This window comes from Lineus longissimus, chromosome 2 (assembly GCF_910592395.1).
Source record: "Lineus longissimus chromosome 2, tnLinLong1.2, whole genome shotgun sequence".
NCBI classification, from domain to species: domain Eukaryota; kingdom Metazoa; phylum Nemertea; class Pilidiophora; order Heteronemertea; family Lineidae; genus Lineus; species Lineus longissimus.
Window position 1 is genome coordinate 274097 of NC_088309.1, and position 16934 is coordinate 291030.

The following is a 16934-nucleotide window of genomic DNA, read 5'->3' on the forward strand; positions in this document are numbered from 1 at the left end:
AACGACTGGACACCCTCTCGCGTGCTTTCTCGCGAGATAGCGACATTTACGAGATTTCCAAAAAGATAATTTCTGCGGATTTTTTGCCCACAAAACTCCTGATTTCTCGCTTATTTTCGTGCAGATGATCAATTGCTTAGAATCGAAACAATGGCACGATTCCGAAGATTATTAAAAACCTAATGGATGTGCTTGATTTGGTGAAATTGGCGTTGGTGGCCCGATTGTTGATCATAGGAACCCAAGCTCTGGGATCGACAGCTGCTGTTGACTCTGAACTGCTGGACTCTGCCAAGGGTGGGTTGTGTTGTCTTCTTGTTTCAGACAGGTGTTGTAAATAATCAGTTCAGTGACCCTGTGCGCATGTGTCATTGTCCCGTATATGTCCCCAAATAGTTGGCATATCGTGAGTTGAGGTGGCTGTCCCACTCCCACTCCAAGGTGAGGCCGAGTGACTGCCAGGACGACTGGGCCGGGGTGGTAGTCAACCCCAGCCGGGGGGGGGGGGGGGGGGCATCAGACCAGTGACATGTATAAAGTATCCTTGTGCCCAAAAATATGTGAAGGGGTGCCACCGTCAACCCAGACTCTCACTCTCAGCAATGCTTGTCGTCAGTGATGCTATTCATGTTGAGTCTGTAAGTGTAATGCTAATCCCTGGGGCAGATGAGTCACATCTGAACCTGAACCATTGCCCATCCCTACATGCATCAGCACTGTGCCCAAGACATGTTAGTTCGGTTATTGCCTTGAAGTTGGTCATGTTGCTGAGGGAGTCTGGGCTCGCATTCATGTATACATGGGAGGGCTAATAATCCCATATTTTGTTCTCTTTGATCAAATGCAAACCTAATTACATGCGATTGTGAGTAACTTTCACAAATGGAAATGACAAAAGTCATGTGAAAGTCACTGAATTTGTTAGCCATTAAATAAAGGTTCTGTTAAATTAATGGAATTGCCGAATGTCATTAGATCCATTCATAACTGTCGATCTTTCCATTTATATCGTGGCCAGTTTGATGAAGCATTTCTTATGCAGCACAGCTCTCAACCTGATCGCCAAGGAGAAGACATTTCACGCGTCATTAGCCTCTATTACTTGCTATTAATAAACTCTACATACATGTAGCTGATGTGACCGATTTAGCTTTGGGCTGTTCTGCACCGGCCAAGGCAATCGACCATGCAACAAACACAAATGGATTTCAGAGAATTCCAGATAAATCTAGCTCAAGATTTCAAGAATAAGCTTTATATTTAGTCTGATATGTTCAACTTGGTCTCAAGAGCAAATGCCAGATTACATTGTTGATTGGCTTTTGAAACTTGTTGACAACAGTTGCTCTTTGTCTGTGTTTGCCATGGTAACCTTTTCTAAACTCTTTTGGGCGTTATTCATGTTTCAAAGACAGTAGGTCCACATGTACAGTGTCTGTTAGTTGGCTCAAAATGTTAACAGAAACTCCTTTGTTGCAATACAATACATGTAAGACCACCTTCACAATGGTGTCTGGTGGTAACCTTTCCAGCAAATCCAGACTCCCCCGCAATGCATTATTTTGTGGTCGTGTCACATTTATAGTCAGTCCTGCATGTAACTTGATCCCAGGCCATCCTTTGCTATCTTTCACAGACAGCAGGCATCCCACTTGTTGGCTCAGTCCTGCATGTAACTTGATCCCAGGCCATCCTTTGCTATCTTTCACAGACAGCAGGCATCCCAATTGTTGGCTCAGTCCTGTATGTAACTTGATCCCAGGCCATCCTTTGCTATCTTTCACAGACAGCAGGCATCCCACTTGTTGGATCCGTCCTGCATGTAACTTGATCCCAGGCCACCCTTTGCTATCTTTCACAGACAGCAGGCATCCCACTTGTTGGGTCAGTCCTGCATGTAACTTGATCACAGGCCATCCTCTGCTCAATCCTCTGCCATCTTTCACAGACTGCAGGCATCCTATTTGCTAGCTCAGCTCTATAAATGTATGTAACGGCTAAAGCAATGGAGACGATTGAAGTGCCCACACCGCGCCTTCTCCAACAAACATTACCAAGGTATTTCCTGGTGCTAGTATTGATCTGCTGGTAAAAGATCCAGCTCCAGCATGCGTGCACTGCTGCATATGTCTCAGTCGTCACATCTGGATTGATCCAACGAGTACGTGGTGTCATCTCACTCAAAAATCAATGCTTTCTCCAGTCTACCGTTGAATAGTCTTGATTTTCCTGCAGTTGGCCACAATACCTGCTCTAACACTAACATGTTCAACAGGTCCACCCTGTTTCCTCCTGTCTAATGCCAAACTTCCCCTATCCACTGTTTTGTCCATTGTGTGTTGTTTTGTAGTATGATCTCCTTGATAAATGCACAGGACTTTGGCTGTTTGTGGACTTAGAAGTACATACTCTTACATCAAACAGACTCTTGACATAGAATCTTTATCTTGAAAATTCCAATCGCATTATATTAAAAACTGACGACTGTACAATTGCTTGGGAATACATTGGCTTGTATTACATTCAACATGGCAATTTGGGCATGCTGTATCAACATGCTGTAAATCTGAAAAACTCCAGATCTGAAGCACTTCTTGACAGCTTCTTGCCTTGCACAGACTTCGCATGTCACTACATTTTCATAGAGCTGTCTAGTTTCATTATGGGATGTTTTACGATGCTGGTAGGGTGTGTTATTGCTATGCATACACATTGGCATTGATGTTCCCGCGGGTGTAATCAGGATGGGTTGTTAATATCCATCGCTGTGAGCATTGGCTAATGGAGGCTTGATGTGCTAACTAGACTTGAGCCATCAGTGGGGGTTACGATGGCTCAGCTAATCAGATGGTCAGTTCCAATGGATGAGAGGCTTGCCCTTGCCTTCAGCTTCCACAGAGTGTAATTGACTGGAGGACAGGCTCTTCTTTAGACAGCCCAGCCCTCTTGCCCTTGCCTTCAGCTTCCACAGAGTTTAATTGACTGAAGGACAGGCTCTTCTTTAGACAGCCCAGCCCTCTTGCCCTTGCCTTCAGCTTCCACAGAGTGTAATTGACTGGAGGACAGGCTCTTCTTTAGACAGCCCAGCCCTCTTGCCCTTGCCTTCAGCTTCCACAGAGTGTAATTGACTGGAGGACAGGCTCTTCTTTAGACAGCCCAGCCCTCTTGCCCTTGCCTTCAGCTTCCACAGAGTGTAATTGACTGGAGGACAGGCTCTTCTTTAGACAGCCCAGCCCTCTTGCCCTTGCCTTCAGCTTCCACAGAGTGTAATTGACTGGAGGACAGGCTCTTCTTTAGACAGCCCAGCCCTCTTGCCCTTGCCTTCAGCTTCCACAGAGTGTAATTGACTGGAGGACAGGCTCTTCTTTAGACAGCCCAGCCCTCTTGCCCTTGCCTTCAGCTTCCACAGAGTGTAATTGACTGGAGGACAGGCTCTTCTTTAGACAGCCCAGCCCTCTTGCCCTTGCCTTCAGCTTCCACAGAGTGTAATTGACTGGAGGACAGGCTCTTCTTTAGAAAACCTTTGCTTTGTCTAATCAAACTTTACATTTCCTATATTTTCAGGGTCAGAACGCCTTCCTTGTTTTGACTGGGAAGGGAAGCTGATTGAGGATGGCAAGCAGTATATCCCTGAGAAGCAGGACCCGTGTATGAAATGTACGTGTTCAGAAGGCAAGCGCACGTTGTGTGCAGCTGTGCGCTGCTCACCACCAACATGTCCAATGTGGGAGCAGCTGAGTGGTGAATGCTGTCAGTTTCATTGCATCAATCTTCCTCAGGAGCCAGGCATGAATAACAAGAATAGCACAACCTTCATCCGGGATCCTCCTGGGAATGCTCCCCCTTCAAATGCTAATGGTAAGTAATAATAGAAGTGAAGTGTCTGATTCAAGGACATAATCTTTGTGTTCAGCCTTCAGGTGTCCGTTCATTGCAATGTTGTTTCCGCGGGGGATGAGAAAATAGCTCGTTGCTAATCGGATTCCACTGTTCTGAACTGGGTGGAAATGAAATGACATTTGTAATTTACCCACGCCACACTCTGTCAGCTGTAAATGTTTTGGTAATAGGATCACCATGTTCCATGTTACACTCGGCTGAGTTGGAGCTCCTGCTTTATGATCATATGAGACTGGGTGATTTGATGGGGGGGGGGGGGACCTCGTTCATGTGACCTTTATTGTTATTGATTATGTGTCAGTGGATGAACCTTGGGGATCAGACATGGAGCTTATTCTATACAAGTCACTCTGGCAGCCCAGTTAGTCAAACTGCTCAACAAATATGGTATACCGTGAAACTGCTTTTGCAGGGGGGACTAGTGGGAGGGGGGTTTAGTCTTGTATCTTGGGGGAGGGGGAGTTTAGTGTTGGTCACACAGACTCATGGGGGGACTAGTGGGAGGGGGGTTTAGTCTTGTATCCTTGGGAGAGGGGGAGTTTAGTGTTGGTCACACAGACTCATGGGGGGACTAGTGGGAGGGGGGTTTAGTCTTGTATCCTTGGGGGAGGGGGAGTTTAGTGTTGGTCACACAGACTCATTAGGGGACTAGTGGGAGGGGGGTTTAGTCTTGTATCCTTGGGAGAGGGGGAGTTTAGTGTTGGTCACACAGACTCATGGGGGGACTAGTGGGAGGGGGGTTTAGTCTTGTATCTTGGGGGAGGGGGAGTTTAGTGTTGGTCACACAGACTCATGGGGGGACTAGTGGGAGGGGGGTTTAGTCTTGTATCCTTGGGAGAGGGGGAGTTTAGTGTTGGTCACACAGACTCATTAGGGGACTAGTGGGAGGGGGGTTTAGTCTTGTATCCTTGGGAGAGGGGGAGTTTAGTGTTGGTCACACAGACTCATGGGGGGACTAGTGGGAGGGGGGTTTAGTCTTGTATCCTTGGGAGAGGGGGAGTTTAGTGTTGGTCACACAGAGTCATGGGGGGACTAGTGGGAGGGGGGTTTAGTCTTGTATCTTGGGAGAGGGGGAGTTTAGTGTTGGTCACACAGACTCATGAGGGGACTAGTGGGAGGGGGGTTTAGTCTTGTATCCTTGGGAGAGGGGGAGTTTAGTGTTGGTCACACAGACTCATGGGGGGACTAGTGGGAGAGGGGTTTAGTCTTGTATCCTTGGGGGAGGGGGAGTTTAGTGTTGGTCACACAGACTCATGGGGGGACTAGTGGGAGGGGGGTTTAGTCTTGTATCCTTGGGAGAGGGGGAGTTTAGTGTTGGTCACACAGACTCATGGGGGGACTAGTGGGAGGGGGGTTTAGTCTTGTATCCTTGGGAGAGGGGGAGTTTAGTGTTGGTCACACAGACTCATGGGGGGACTAGTGGGAGAGGGGTTTAGTCTTGTATCCTTGGGGGAGGGGGAGTTTAGTGTTGGTCACACAGACTCATGGGGGGACTAGTGGGAGGGGGGTTTAGTCTTGTATCCTTGGGAGAGGGGGAGTTTAGTGTTGGTCACACAGACTCATGGGGGGACTAGTGGGAGGGGGGTTTAGTCTTGTATCTTGGGAGAGGGGGAGTTTAGTGTTGGTCACACAGACTCATGAGGGGACTAGTGGGAGGGGGGTTTAGTCTTGTATCTTGGGGGAGGGGGAGTTTAGTGTTGGTCACACAGACTCATGGGGGGACTAGTGAGAGGGGGGTTTAGTCTTGTATCTTGGGGGAGGGGGAGTTTAGTGTTGGTCACACAGACTCATGGGGGGACTAGTGGGAGGGGGGTTTAGTCTTGTATCCTTGGGAGAGGGGGAGTTTAGTGTTGGTCACACAGAGTCATGGGGGGACTAGTGGGAGGGGGGTTTAGTCTTGTATCCTTGGGAGAGGGGGAGTTTAGTGTTGGTCACACAGACTCATGGGGGGACTAGTGGGAGGGGGGTTTAGTCTTGTATCCTTGGGAGAGGGGGAGTTTAGTGTTGGTCACACAGACTCATGGGGGGACTAGTGGGAGGGGGGTTTAGTCTTGTATCCTTGGGAGAGGGGGAGTTTAGTGTTGGTCACACAGACTCATGGGGGGACTAGTGAGAGGGGGGTTTAGTCTTGTATCTTGGGGGAGGGGGAGTTTAGTGTTGGTCACACAGACTCATTCTGTAGTAATAGCCTACATAATGTGTTAATGATGGTCAATAATAATGATTTACGTTCCTTAACTTCAGCATTTCACATTCTGAGATGGCTGAGCGCTTTCTCTCCCAGCATTTGTCAGACAGATCCAGTCTATAAATACTTCTTATCAGTGTTTGGCATGCTCCACTGCGCTGTGTCTGGATTTACGACTGGCGGCCTTAGTAATCTGTTTAGTCTGATTTGAATTCAACATCATGCGAAGACTGAATCTAGACATGAAATCGACTCATCATGCAGGGCAGCCATAGATTATGTAATCACTAGCGTCCACTTCTTGACTGCTGCTGAAATGGCCTCTACTCTTTAAGCTGAAATTTGCTATAAGTGCTTCTTGTTTGATGAGCGGCCACTCAGTTCCTCATCCATTTCTCTACTTACAGATGACACGACAAACCTGGGCTTACGTCTCGTCGCCAGCACTGTCACCTCCTTCTTGATTCTCGCTCTCCTTCTGTTTATGATCCATAGATTACGAAGGCGCAGGATGCTACTCATGATGAGAAGTGAGTATGATCTGTGTGTTGGGGGGGGGGCATCCCATACAATCACCTGTATGTGTTCGAGTATACATGTAATGGAAGGTGGCATTCTCAAGGTGGTCAGCCTGAGGGAGAGTTGCATGGTACCTAATAGTTACTGCAGGAAAATGTCCTGATTTGCCGTCAGTGGACTTCTACCTGCCCCTTCAGCGTCCCTTCTCAAGTTCTCAAGCCTTCCTTGCTTCTCTTTCCAGGACTGAGTTCAAATAACCGGCGAGAGAATGGTTCTGATGTTGTCGCTGCTGCCTACGTGTCTGAATATGATGATATCAACATCGGTGTGGAGATACCTCCGTATGAAGATCCTCCTCCTCCATATTCTCCTCCACGTCCTCCAAGGAATCTGCCCATGGAGGCTCCCCCTCCATATGATACCATGCCACGAGCAAGTCCTGGTGATGTGAGTGAGGTTGGCTTCAGGAATGTGCAGAGTCAGACCCAGGACACGATGATGCGGACGAGTGTGTCACACATGCGTATCCTAGATCATGGCAATTCTCTGAATGATAACGCTCATCTCGGCCAGGTTGATAATAATAATGTCCACGGCGCTCATGATATGAATCAGAACCCCATTGCGGACTTTAACCAGAATCGTATTACCAATATCAACACTACAAATGGTGCTACTCCCCGATCACAATTGGTACGTCTTCCAGAGACTGGCATGAATGTTGAGTTTGAGAGACTTCGTCGCACATCGGCGCCAAGGTCCCACCGTGACGAACATAACTACGAAAATCTTGACATTCTGAGAGGCATTCAGGAACCGATGTATGAGAATGTGGAGACGATGCGGCACAGTTTGCTGCCTGATGATATCGACCATGACCGGAGTCATCGTGAACGTCACAGCTGTTACATTGATCGTGACCGTGGACGTGTTTTATACGAACGGACACGGGCATCTAGTAGTGATACGGAGAGTAATCATAGTCGGCGAGGTGGCTATGAAACACTTGACAATCCCATGTCCACAGATAGTTCACGAGCTTCTTCCACGCATCACTCATTTTGTTTCCCTAGAAGTGCGGATGTTTCTCCTAATCTTAAAAGTGCAGACATTTCTCCTCATCCTAGTGCAGGTGATGGTATCGAGGATGGGCATGAGGTCACCAGGAGAAGACCTGGAGATCCACGCACGTCCTTCCTGAAGAAGTCGGGTGAGATGGAGGTGCGTCGGTTACGTGATAGTCCTCGCAACTCATTCTGTCTGGATGATAATATCGACCTCGATGAAGTGGACCTCCGGCCGATGAATACTTCCATCTCTTCAACTCTTCCTGCTGACAGGAGATCTGATCGCCACTCTGATTCATTGGATTGCGGTCATCGCCGGCCATGTTATCAGTCTGGTTCAAGGTCGTCAAAGATCGTACTCGAGGACAGTGAGGATAGAAAGATTGTGTGTTATAGTCAAGATGGAGCTACGGCTGTTTCTGAGAGAGCAGTGCAGACTGAGTGTGAGCCAGTTTTCCCTGAGGACACAAAGCACCATTATCTAACTGTACCAGCCAAGGTGGCCACACCTAAAGTGGAGACTCCAAAACAAACATGTGCACCACAACGTTTTAGAATCTCCAAGTTCTTAGATGCACTGCCGAGTAATCACCGGCATTCTACTTATGCAGCCCAACCTCCTCTTTCTAATCAAAATGGTTCGCCAGGGTTGCATCGGCGCAGTCTGCCTCCCATGAGTCTCAGCTTGGGTTTGCCGGAGACACCGCCATGTGCCGGCTACCAGCCTGAGCCGTATCGCACAGAACATCACAACTCCATGAAGAAAGATGACCAACCAGAACATGGCTATAATTATCAAAATAAACTAACTCGCTTAAGACCTGACCAACCATTCTCACCTGATGTGTATCCTGGGGCGACTCACTTTTCATCACCATTGACTCCAGTGCAGAGTAGCACATGCAATAGTCCGAATCGTTACTCTCGTGGTGAAACTCCCACTCGTTCTCCGATCACACCTGGTACGCCGCTACATCCACTCCAAAGATCCGGGTCATTGTTGTCACAGGCCTCATTCCTGTCCGTCTGTTCTGAGACGGGCGAGCAGCGCAAACGTAAGCACCCCACTCGTCATCATGGTTCATTGTCACCGACTGGTTCACGCAACTCGCTACTCGCTTGTTCTCGCGGTAATCCAAGGAAATATCCGAGTATGGGGTCAGTCTTGCCACCCCCGCTGTTATGTCAGTGTGATGAAGAATCAGTGGAGAATTTCCAGAACTGTCGCTTGCATCATTCAGATCGGCATAAAGGTGAGAGTAGCTACAGTGTGCATTCTTGTCCTGAGGAACTGCCAAAGGAAGAGATTCTCCCCACGAGTGCTCATGGTTACGGAGGTGCACGGCCAAAACTTTCACATAATCACCGAGATAATCAGCCAAGACAGCATGGCAGGATTGAAGGCTCTCCACGAAGCCCAGAAAATTTGAATCGAAGATTGTCACGATCGCCTGATGGCCTCGTTGACAATGCCGTCAAATGTGAATTAGATGTCATGGATGACAACGGAAACCCGGCACTACCTGAAGATAACCTGAGGCCGAGTGACAGTCCGGACCGGTACAGGAAAGTACGCAAGCGAGACATGCTAGTTGATCCGAGCACCAAGTTCAAACAGTATGGTTTCATCGACAGCCCAGAACTGTTTTCAGCCAAAGAACCGCACTCTGCTCCTCTCAGTGTAGGCTTCATTCCTGATATTGGTAAACAGACCAAGAGTAAATCAACTGGTAGTGTTGCTGCCAAGTTGAGTGATCATGAGGGTCATGGGCCGTCTGTAGACCACGCTAGATCGGACCCGAAAGATAGTCATGAGAGATCTCACTCAGCTGAACGCGCACCGGTCCGCTGGGTCCCTGGGCTCAACAGGAGACCAATGTCATTGGCCGAACCTGGGCGCCAGGGTGGCGTATCTGGCGTCAGCTGCCGAAGGACGCGACGCAACTCTTACAGACGGCGGTCCACTCGCAGGAAATCTCGCCAATCTGTTTCATTTGATCAACCTGACTCTATAGCGCACAATCGAGATTCTAATAACCCGATATCAAGCCGGCGGTCGAGAAGCTTAGAAAGGAAAGGCAGCCCTGCTTCAAAACGAGAGGATTCTCCTGCTACCATGGTCATACGTCCAGGTGGCGACCCTGGCAATGGCAGCAGTGAACGAGATGGAGTGGGTGACAGTATCATTTGATTCTCATGACTGGTTATCACTTATCTCAGGTGACTGTTTACAAAGGGGCCATTTGGGTGGGTTTTGTTGTGAACCTCGATGGTTTCTTTGTTTTGTTGGCTCTTAAAAGAACGTTTGGGTTCATAGTACTGTACATGGGGCAACTTAGTATTTCACCTAAGAAGTCCCAACCTCATATACCGGGCTTTTCAGTATTCTCTCTCTATTATATACGAGATACCAGTGAATAAGGCCTGAATAAGACGATGAATGAGTGAACTGCAGTCATGGCTTAGTGAGGTCTGACCAAAATGGGAGTTATTATTGTGTTGGTCAACATTTTGTGTGCAATGTATTTTAAGGTGTCTAGTTTCGGCTTTTCCGAGACAACTTTGTGAGGTTTGATTGGTCAGCATGGAAAGTCCTCTGATTGGTCTTGTACATGACTCTCCGATTCCTATCACAACGTGTATGGTAAGATAAACCTCCGCTACTGATAGGCTACATGGTTCCGTTACTTATGTTACTGGTATGGCTATAGTGGTCATCAGCTAGGCTACATGGTTCCGTTACTTATGTTACTGGTATGGCTATAGTAGTCATCAGCTAGGCTACATGGTTCCGTTACTTATGTTACTGGTATGGCTATAGTAGTCATCAGCTAGGCTACATGGTTCCGTTACTTATGTTACTGGTATGGCTATAGTAGTCATCAGCTAGGCTACATGGTTCCGTTACTTATGTTACTGGTATGGCTATAGTAGTCATCAGCTAGGCTACATGGTTCCGTTACTTATGTTACTGGTATGGCTATAGTGGTCATCAGCTAGGCTACATGGTTCCGTTACTTATGTTACTGGTATGGCTATAGTAGTCATCAGCTAGGCTACATGGTTCCGTTACTTAAGTTACTGGTATGGCTATAGTAGTCATCAGCTAGGCTACATGGTTCCGTTACTTATGTTACTGGTATGGCTATAGTAGTCATCAGCTAGGCTACATGGTTCCGTTACTTATGTTACTGGTATGGCTATAGTAGTCATCAGCTAGGCTACATGGTTCCGTTACTTATGTTACTGGTATGGCTATAGTAGTCATCAGCTAGGCTACATGGTTCCGTTACTTATGTTACTGGTATGGCTATAGTAGTCATCAGCTAGGCTACATGTGCAATACAGCTGCTTTTACATGCTGTGTCTTACTCCAATAAGCAATATTTATCAGAATCCATGATAGTCAGCTACTCAATCCTGGCAGTTTCTTGGCTGGAGTGAATATTCTACTGCCAATCATCTGGTCATCTTTGCAAGGTGGCTGCTAAGAAATGCTGCTGACACCCGAGAGGTGCCAGATATGAGTGTTAACTGTTGAGCCATATGATCATCATTACATATGACTTTAGTATAAGACAGTTGTTTACCGTGACAGTTGTCCAGTTTACAGCAAGCTTTCTTGTACAATCAAGTGTATGCATTGTACGTATGTATCTCAAATTTTATAACCAGCTTAGGTTACACATAATAAGATGAAGTTATGGTTTGTAGGGGTGTAAGTTACATGTAGATAATGGCCCAATTTTGACAAACTCTTTAGTCGATGTTGAGATCAAAAACTGGCTTGCTTAAAGGGAATTCCGAGCAAGACAAAGTTTATCTTTCCTGCTGTAGATTTGTACTATCTACTTGATGGCAGAACGAAGTGAGTAGAGGTTTTGCTGATTGGTCGAGGGAATTTCAAAATGGCAGCCATGACTGATCTACTCCTTTGGTGCTGCCATCTAGTAGTTAGATCGCTTACCAATCTAATGTGTAGTTTTGGTGTCAATAGCTCCACCTTGTGTACATGTGTATGATGCGGATTCTTCAATGCTGATACACCAAATATGCATCTTGTGGTCTTCCAAAAGGGCTTCATCATCATGTATGACGAAACATACATGTAGATGCGAGGTTTGTGTGAAAATCCAAAGTGTTTGAATGAAACACCTTGAACAATGCAAACTCAGCAGTAGATGTGTAGAGGGCCTAATCATGTGTCATGTTTCAGCAGTAGATGTGTGGAGGACCAAATCATGTGTCATGTTTCATTGATGATTAGGTCATCATGTGTTTGATATTGTCTGGTGGAAAAGAACTTAGAACTTATATGATAGCTTTCTGTGGATCATAATTATATACAAATTGAGTTTATTCTAACGATCAGGGGCATTGAGTTGGGTCCATCCGTTTGTTTGGTTTGTGTTGTTGATGTTGGGCCGGAAACTGGCTGCCAATTGTTTATTTCTGTTGAAATCATGGGTATTTTGTTTTCCATGATGAGAGTGTGTAGAACTTCGAGCAGAGCTTTATACTATATTTACTTTGGCAAAAACTGTCTCGGAAGTACAATGTAAAGTCTTTATTTTGTACATAACATAAATAAGGTATTTGTACATAACTGATCATGTACTCTGATCATGTACTTGAATGTGTGTGAAGTATGAGGCAGAGCACTCCAGTCCCAGCCTGAAAGATCAATTCTCTGGAAGACATGATTGTCAAAAACACAAAAAATGGTTCAAATTCATTCAAACTTTATCCTGAAAACCAATCGTATGTACACTGATGGATATTGTAAATGAAGCAGGCCTCACAACTCTCTTAATTGGGTTCTTGTTTATAATAGACATTGATATTTGAGATGGTACTTTCATTGCCCTCTGACCAGCGAGGAACTTTACGAGTTAACCATCACGAGAACCAGAAAAGCGTTTTTATGGTCCGTGTCAGGCACTTGTGATCGTCTCTCGAACGAGAAAAAAAGACAATGATTTGAAGTGAACATTCTGGTTGTGTCTGCATGTATTTTTTACTTAATGTATATATCAATAGGGAACATATTGTAGACTTGTCAGATTTTTACCATTGAAATCATTATTTGGTCTGTAACAGACATCACGTTTTAGAATAAATGCTCATTGATGGTGGAGGACATGTTCATTGTATGTTTGTGCTGAAGCCTTGAAGTCTTGAGAACAGTCTTTGAGGAGGACAGCCTTGTTGGACACCAATGAGAATTTGTCTCTTGCATGGGACTGTCTTCAGAACTAAAATTTCTGTCTCCCAGCAAAGATCAGTCCTCTGGAGAAGACTGTCTTCGAGGCAATCAGAAACAGATGATATCTCCGAGACGATTTGTTCGTGTGGGAGAGTCTCCTTGGTATGGTCGCATATGGATGTTCTTGAGACGGTTTGTCTCTCGGAGGAAACTGCCGTCACGATAAGATGTCCCAATGATTTGTCTCATGGAGGAGGCAGTCTTCAGGACAGGCCTATATGGATGGCCAGTGATGATTTGTCTCTTGGAGGAGCCAGTCTTCAGGGCCGTCCATCCGACATGGATGTTGCGAGGACATTTGTTTCACGGAGGAAGGAGAAGAGTAAGTTCTATTAATCTTGTACCGATTGTAATTCACATCTCCAGATTTAACGACTGCAGCACACCTCTTTATTAAACCCCATGAACTTATTACAGAACATGTTGAATAAGATCTGGCTGTCCTGAAAAAAGACGAACAAGTTCAACTGAATGGGTTCAATTTGATGAGACAATTCGGTGCATCTTGTAGTTGCTCTATCACCTGGGCGACCACCACCTTAACAAAAACAGATGTCCTTTAGTGGTGTCCCCATATGGAGGACAGGAGACCTCGTCATGAAGCATGGGAGGTTGATGTCTCTTTTATTGGAGACTTTCCTCACTAAAGTGTCGTCTTCCACACTTTAACGTAGTTTCATATCACTCACCCAGTGAAGCGGCAATCTGGCTAGATGGATACCATCTCTTGTCGGATTGTCACAGCCCTGAAACACCAGACGTGTCGAACTCCAAATCTCTGCCGCACTGTGTTGTCTGTAATATAACAGAAAAGCTAAACAAAGCTAAACATGTAAGACCATGATCGGACTGCATCTCCTTCAGTCTCTGACTGATTCAAATACATTGAACACTGGTAAAACTGTCAAACAGGCAATTCCTGGATGGAACCACCAAGCCGAAGCGTCACATGGCTCCTGGCCGGTTTTACATCGGTTGTGCCAGCGGTGTAAGCTCTGATGATGCGATACTCACAGAGATTCCATAGCTCCTTGGTTATATCTATTTATCCTGTCATTGGTGAACCTCGCCCGGTAACCGTGGAGTTGGTCCTCCTCAACAGGATCTGCAAGAGAAACTATTTCATGTGGGGAGGATGGAGACTTTGGACCAGGGGAGTATTCGTCGATTAACACTATCACTGTTAACGAAAAACGGATGGTATTGCATCTCCAAAGCGCCCAAACTACCTGCCCTGACAATTGACCTGTCTCCTGGCCGGTTTTACAGAATCATCGGTTGTGCCGTTGAGTCATTTAAATCCTCCCTCGCCTGCCAGATTACTGGCTATTCACGTTGATCGTAAAGTTCCGGCATTAGGCTGTGTTGGCTGAGGTGTCACTATGGTTACTGAGAAATGGCATGAAAATGGCAAGAAGCTCGGGATGGTACAACCATAGATGAATCATGCCAAAATATACCACTTACCTTGCAACCTCCAAATGACCTTGGTAGACGTTTTCAACTTGTCAATAAGTGGCACAATATGAGTGATATTCTCTTTGTACTGTCGCAATGCCTCTTTGCTTGCTTCGGAGGGACTGGTGCTGAACTGCTGAGTGTACTGAATAAAAATACAAAGCCACTGCATCTCCCCGTTGGCGATCCGGCGCTGTCCCGCCGTTACGAAGCCTAAACGACCGGCTTTCGTATTCCCCGCTATGCCGCGTTCGCATTGACATTGTGATTATGATGCACCCGTTTTGAAGCTGACAAGGGCAGACAAGAACGGTGAAGTCGAACAGGAGTGGTCAGGGTTGGAAATGTCTTGGCAAGGTGTGGTGAAGTTACAGGAATGACATTTGAAGCCAGATCAGTGCTCGCTCTACCCATCTTGAAGACAAGCATCAGTGCTAGCTCTAAGAGAGACCATAGGCAAATCATGATATCTGTATACTTACAATTGCCACGCTTGTTATGATCAAATCAGCTCGTTCCGAGTTGTTCATGGCCAACCAAGATTCTAACTGCTGTAACTGGACATGATTAACAGCAGGCATCCACAGGAAGTGCTGAAATGCGGTAACTTCGTATCATCAGTATGAACATTCATAGATTGTTCGTGAGAATTGGTTTGTTCAAAATGCTCTAGTTGGAGAATGGATGGATGACATCTGTTCTTGGCACTCACCAACTTCATGTTCAACATATCATCTTGGAATTTAATGTGGTGATGTAGTTTTTTCCTCTCCTTATAATCGGCTGTAAAGAGGTCGGCAAATGTGTAGAATAATTCTCGTATGCGGGAGTCACCCATGAAAACGATGTAGATAGGTCGGCCACGAGATGTGACACATCTTCTCGCATCGCTGAAGGTAGAATAATCATATCGGTGAAATCAGGGGAAGTGGCAATATTCTCTCTTCATCAGCCGAGTAAAAGGAGTAGAACCGGTTTGGAAAAGGAGGAGGTTTCTTGACCTAGTTGTTCAATACTGGTTTTGAAATGGCATTAACTGTGGTGTTAATGCTAAGTTAAATTAACGCACCTTTAGTGTCTAACGCTGGTTGAGCAACCTTGTATACAAAATGTTGTGACTTCTTAAAGGCAAACGTACCCCTCCTAAGCTTCAATTTGAGCATATCGTTTTCGGCGGATTCAAATAATGGCACCAAGAAGGGAATCAAATGATCGCTCTGACCACTGCGCACACCGGCTTTTTCTTCTGCGTCAGTGGGGGCTTTAGATTATGAAGAAAGCATGTTCAGGTGCAGTTGTCAGGTGATAAATGAATACACAGGCGGAGGCATCAGCCGACGCTGGCCATCAGAAGTTCTGATTTTAGTCGCGTGCCATACTCTGTAGACAGCGAATCGAGGAAACCGTTGCAGTGACGTCTTGAGTACTATTGACTAGGGGACGTAGATGGAAGAGGATCGGTGGTCTCCGTGAACAGATGTCACGTTGGATAAGTTAGTTTGACATGGTCTTAGGATATTCAGCCACATATCAAATATCATAAGCATTAGAAATCATATTGGTGATTATTACGTAGGAGGAAACCAGAGCCCTCGAGGAAGTCTGCCAGATATAAGTATTCACTTACATGGCAGTGTAATTATGCATCCTACAGCCAGCTGGACGCCAGGTAAGAGGGTCGTGTTGAAAGCGACCTTCGCTAAGGAGTTTTTGACAACTTCGATCTTTCTCTGGAGAGAGAAGAACATTATAATGGGCATGACATGCAGGTCGAAATAGCCTCGCGGCGGGAATAGTTCATTTGGCATAACTTCGATTAATACCACCATTTGGGTTGGACCGGATATTCTTGTGGTAGACTTTGCCGCATATGGAGGAATGATGTTTAGTGAACGAATCGAATAAATTTGTCCACCTCATTTTATGGAAGCTGCCACTTTATACCCACTACAGTGACTGTCGAATAGGCAGTTCGTTTTCCTCTCATGCTCACCGCCTTGTTGAGTGAAATATGTAACACACAAGATGTAATGCCTTTCGAGCACATGCTCTTCTAGCGTTCTATAAAATACCTGCGTATTCCTGTGCTCCATCTTTTCCCTTCAGGCTCATTTCGGAGATGTAGATGCCATGGTGATGATTTGGAGCAATCCGCGCAGACAGACGACCGTAGAGAATAAACAATGTCGTGGCGATGCATATCAAGAGCGCGGTATATATGACGGTGTGGACATTGGAAAGATCCCCAAAAGGAAAGCGTCGACACCTCGCCGACATGTTCAAGTTTTCTGTACTGCGCATTCACTGTATTAAGGGAGAGAAACCCGCACACACCGCTCATCTCCAACTGCTGTTGACAGCTGTTGTGTCATCTATAGAACATAACTGGTTCATGGGAAACATCTGCCGAGTGGGCCGGCGGCGGGGGGGGGGACAGTCTTGTGATGTAGGTGGCATTCTCTGCTGTATGACGAACTGCCACAGGCAATGGGACTGTATGATAATGGCGGGGATACTTGTTGCAGGCAGACTACAT

General features: G+C 46.2%; 2 protein-coding genes across 2 annotated transcripts; one reads left to right on the top strand and one right to left on the bottom strand.

The window, feature by feature from the left end:
* Positions 1-45: 45 nt before the first annotated feature.
* Positions 46-12811, top strand: LOC135499918 (uncharacterized). Its single transcript, XM_064790978.1, has 4 exons — positions 46-297; positions 3565-3858; positions 6496-6618; positions 6849-12811. Exons 1-4 carry the CDS (start codon positions 183-185, stop codon positions 9863-9865), a joined length of 3549 nt encoding a protein of 1182 aa, XP_064647048.1. The 5' UTR covers positions 46-182; the 3' UTR covers positions 9866-12811.
* On the bottom strand, positions 12667-16745 carry LOC135499924 (N-acetylneuraminate 9-O-acetyltransferase-like). The gene is made up of 8 exons (XM_064790988.1): positions 16471-16745; positions 16026-16128; positions 15111-15288; positions 14881-14991; positions 14408-14543; positions 13955-14045; positions 13630-13735; positions 12667-13383 (listed from the first exon to the last, which is right to left on the bottom strand). Exons 1-8 carry the CDS (start codon positions 16697-16699, stop codon positions 13309-13311), a joined length of 1029 nt encoding a protein of 342 aa, XP_064647058.1. The 5' UTR covers positions 16700-16745; the 3' UTR covers positions 12667-13308.
* Positions 16746-16934: the final 189 nt, after the last annotated feature.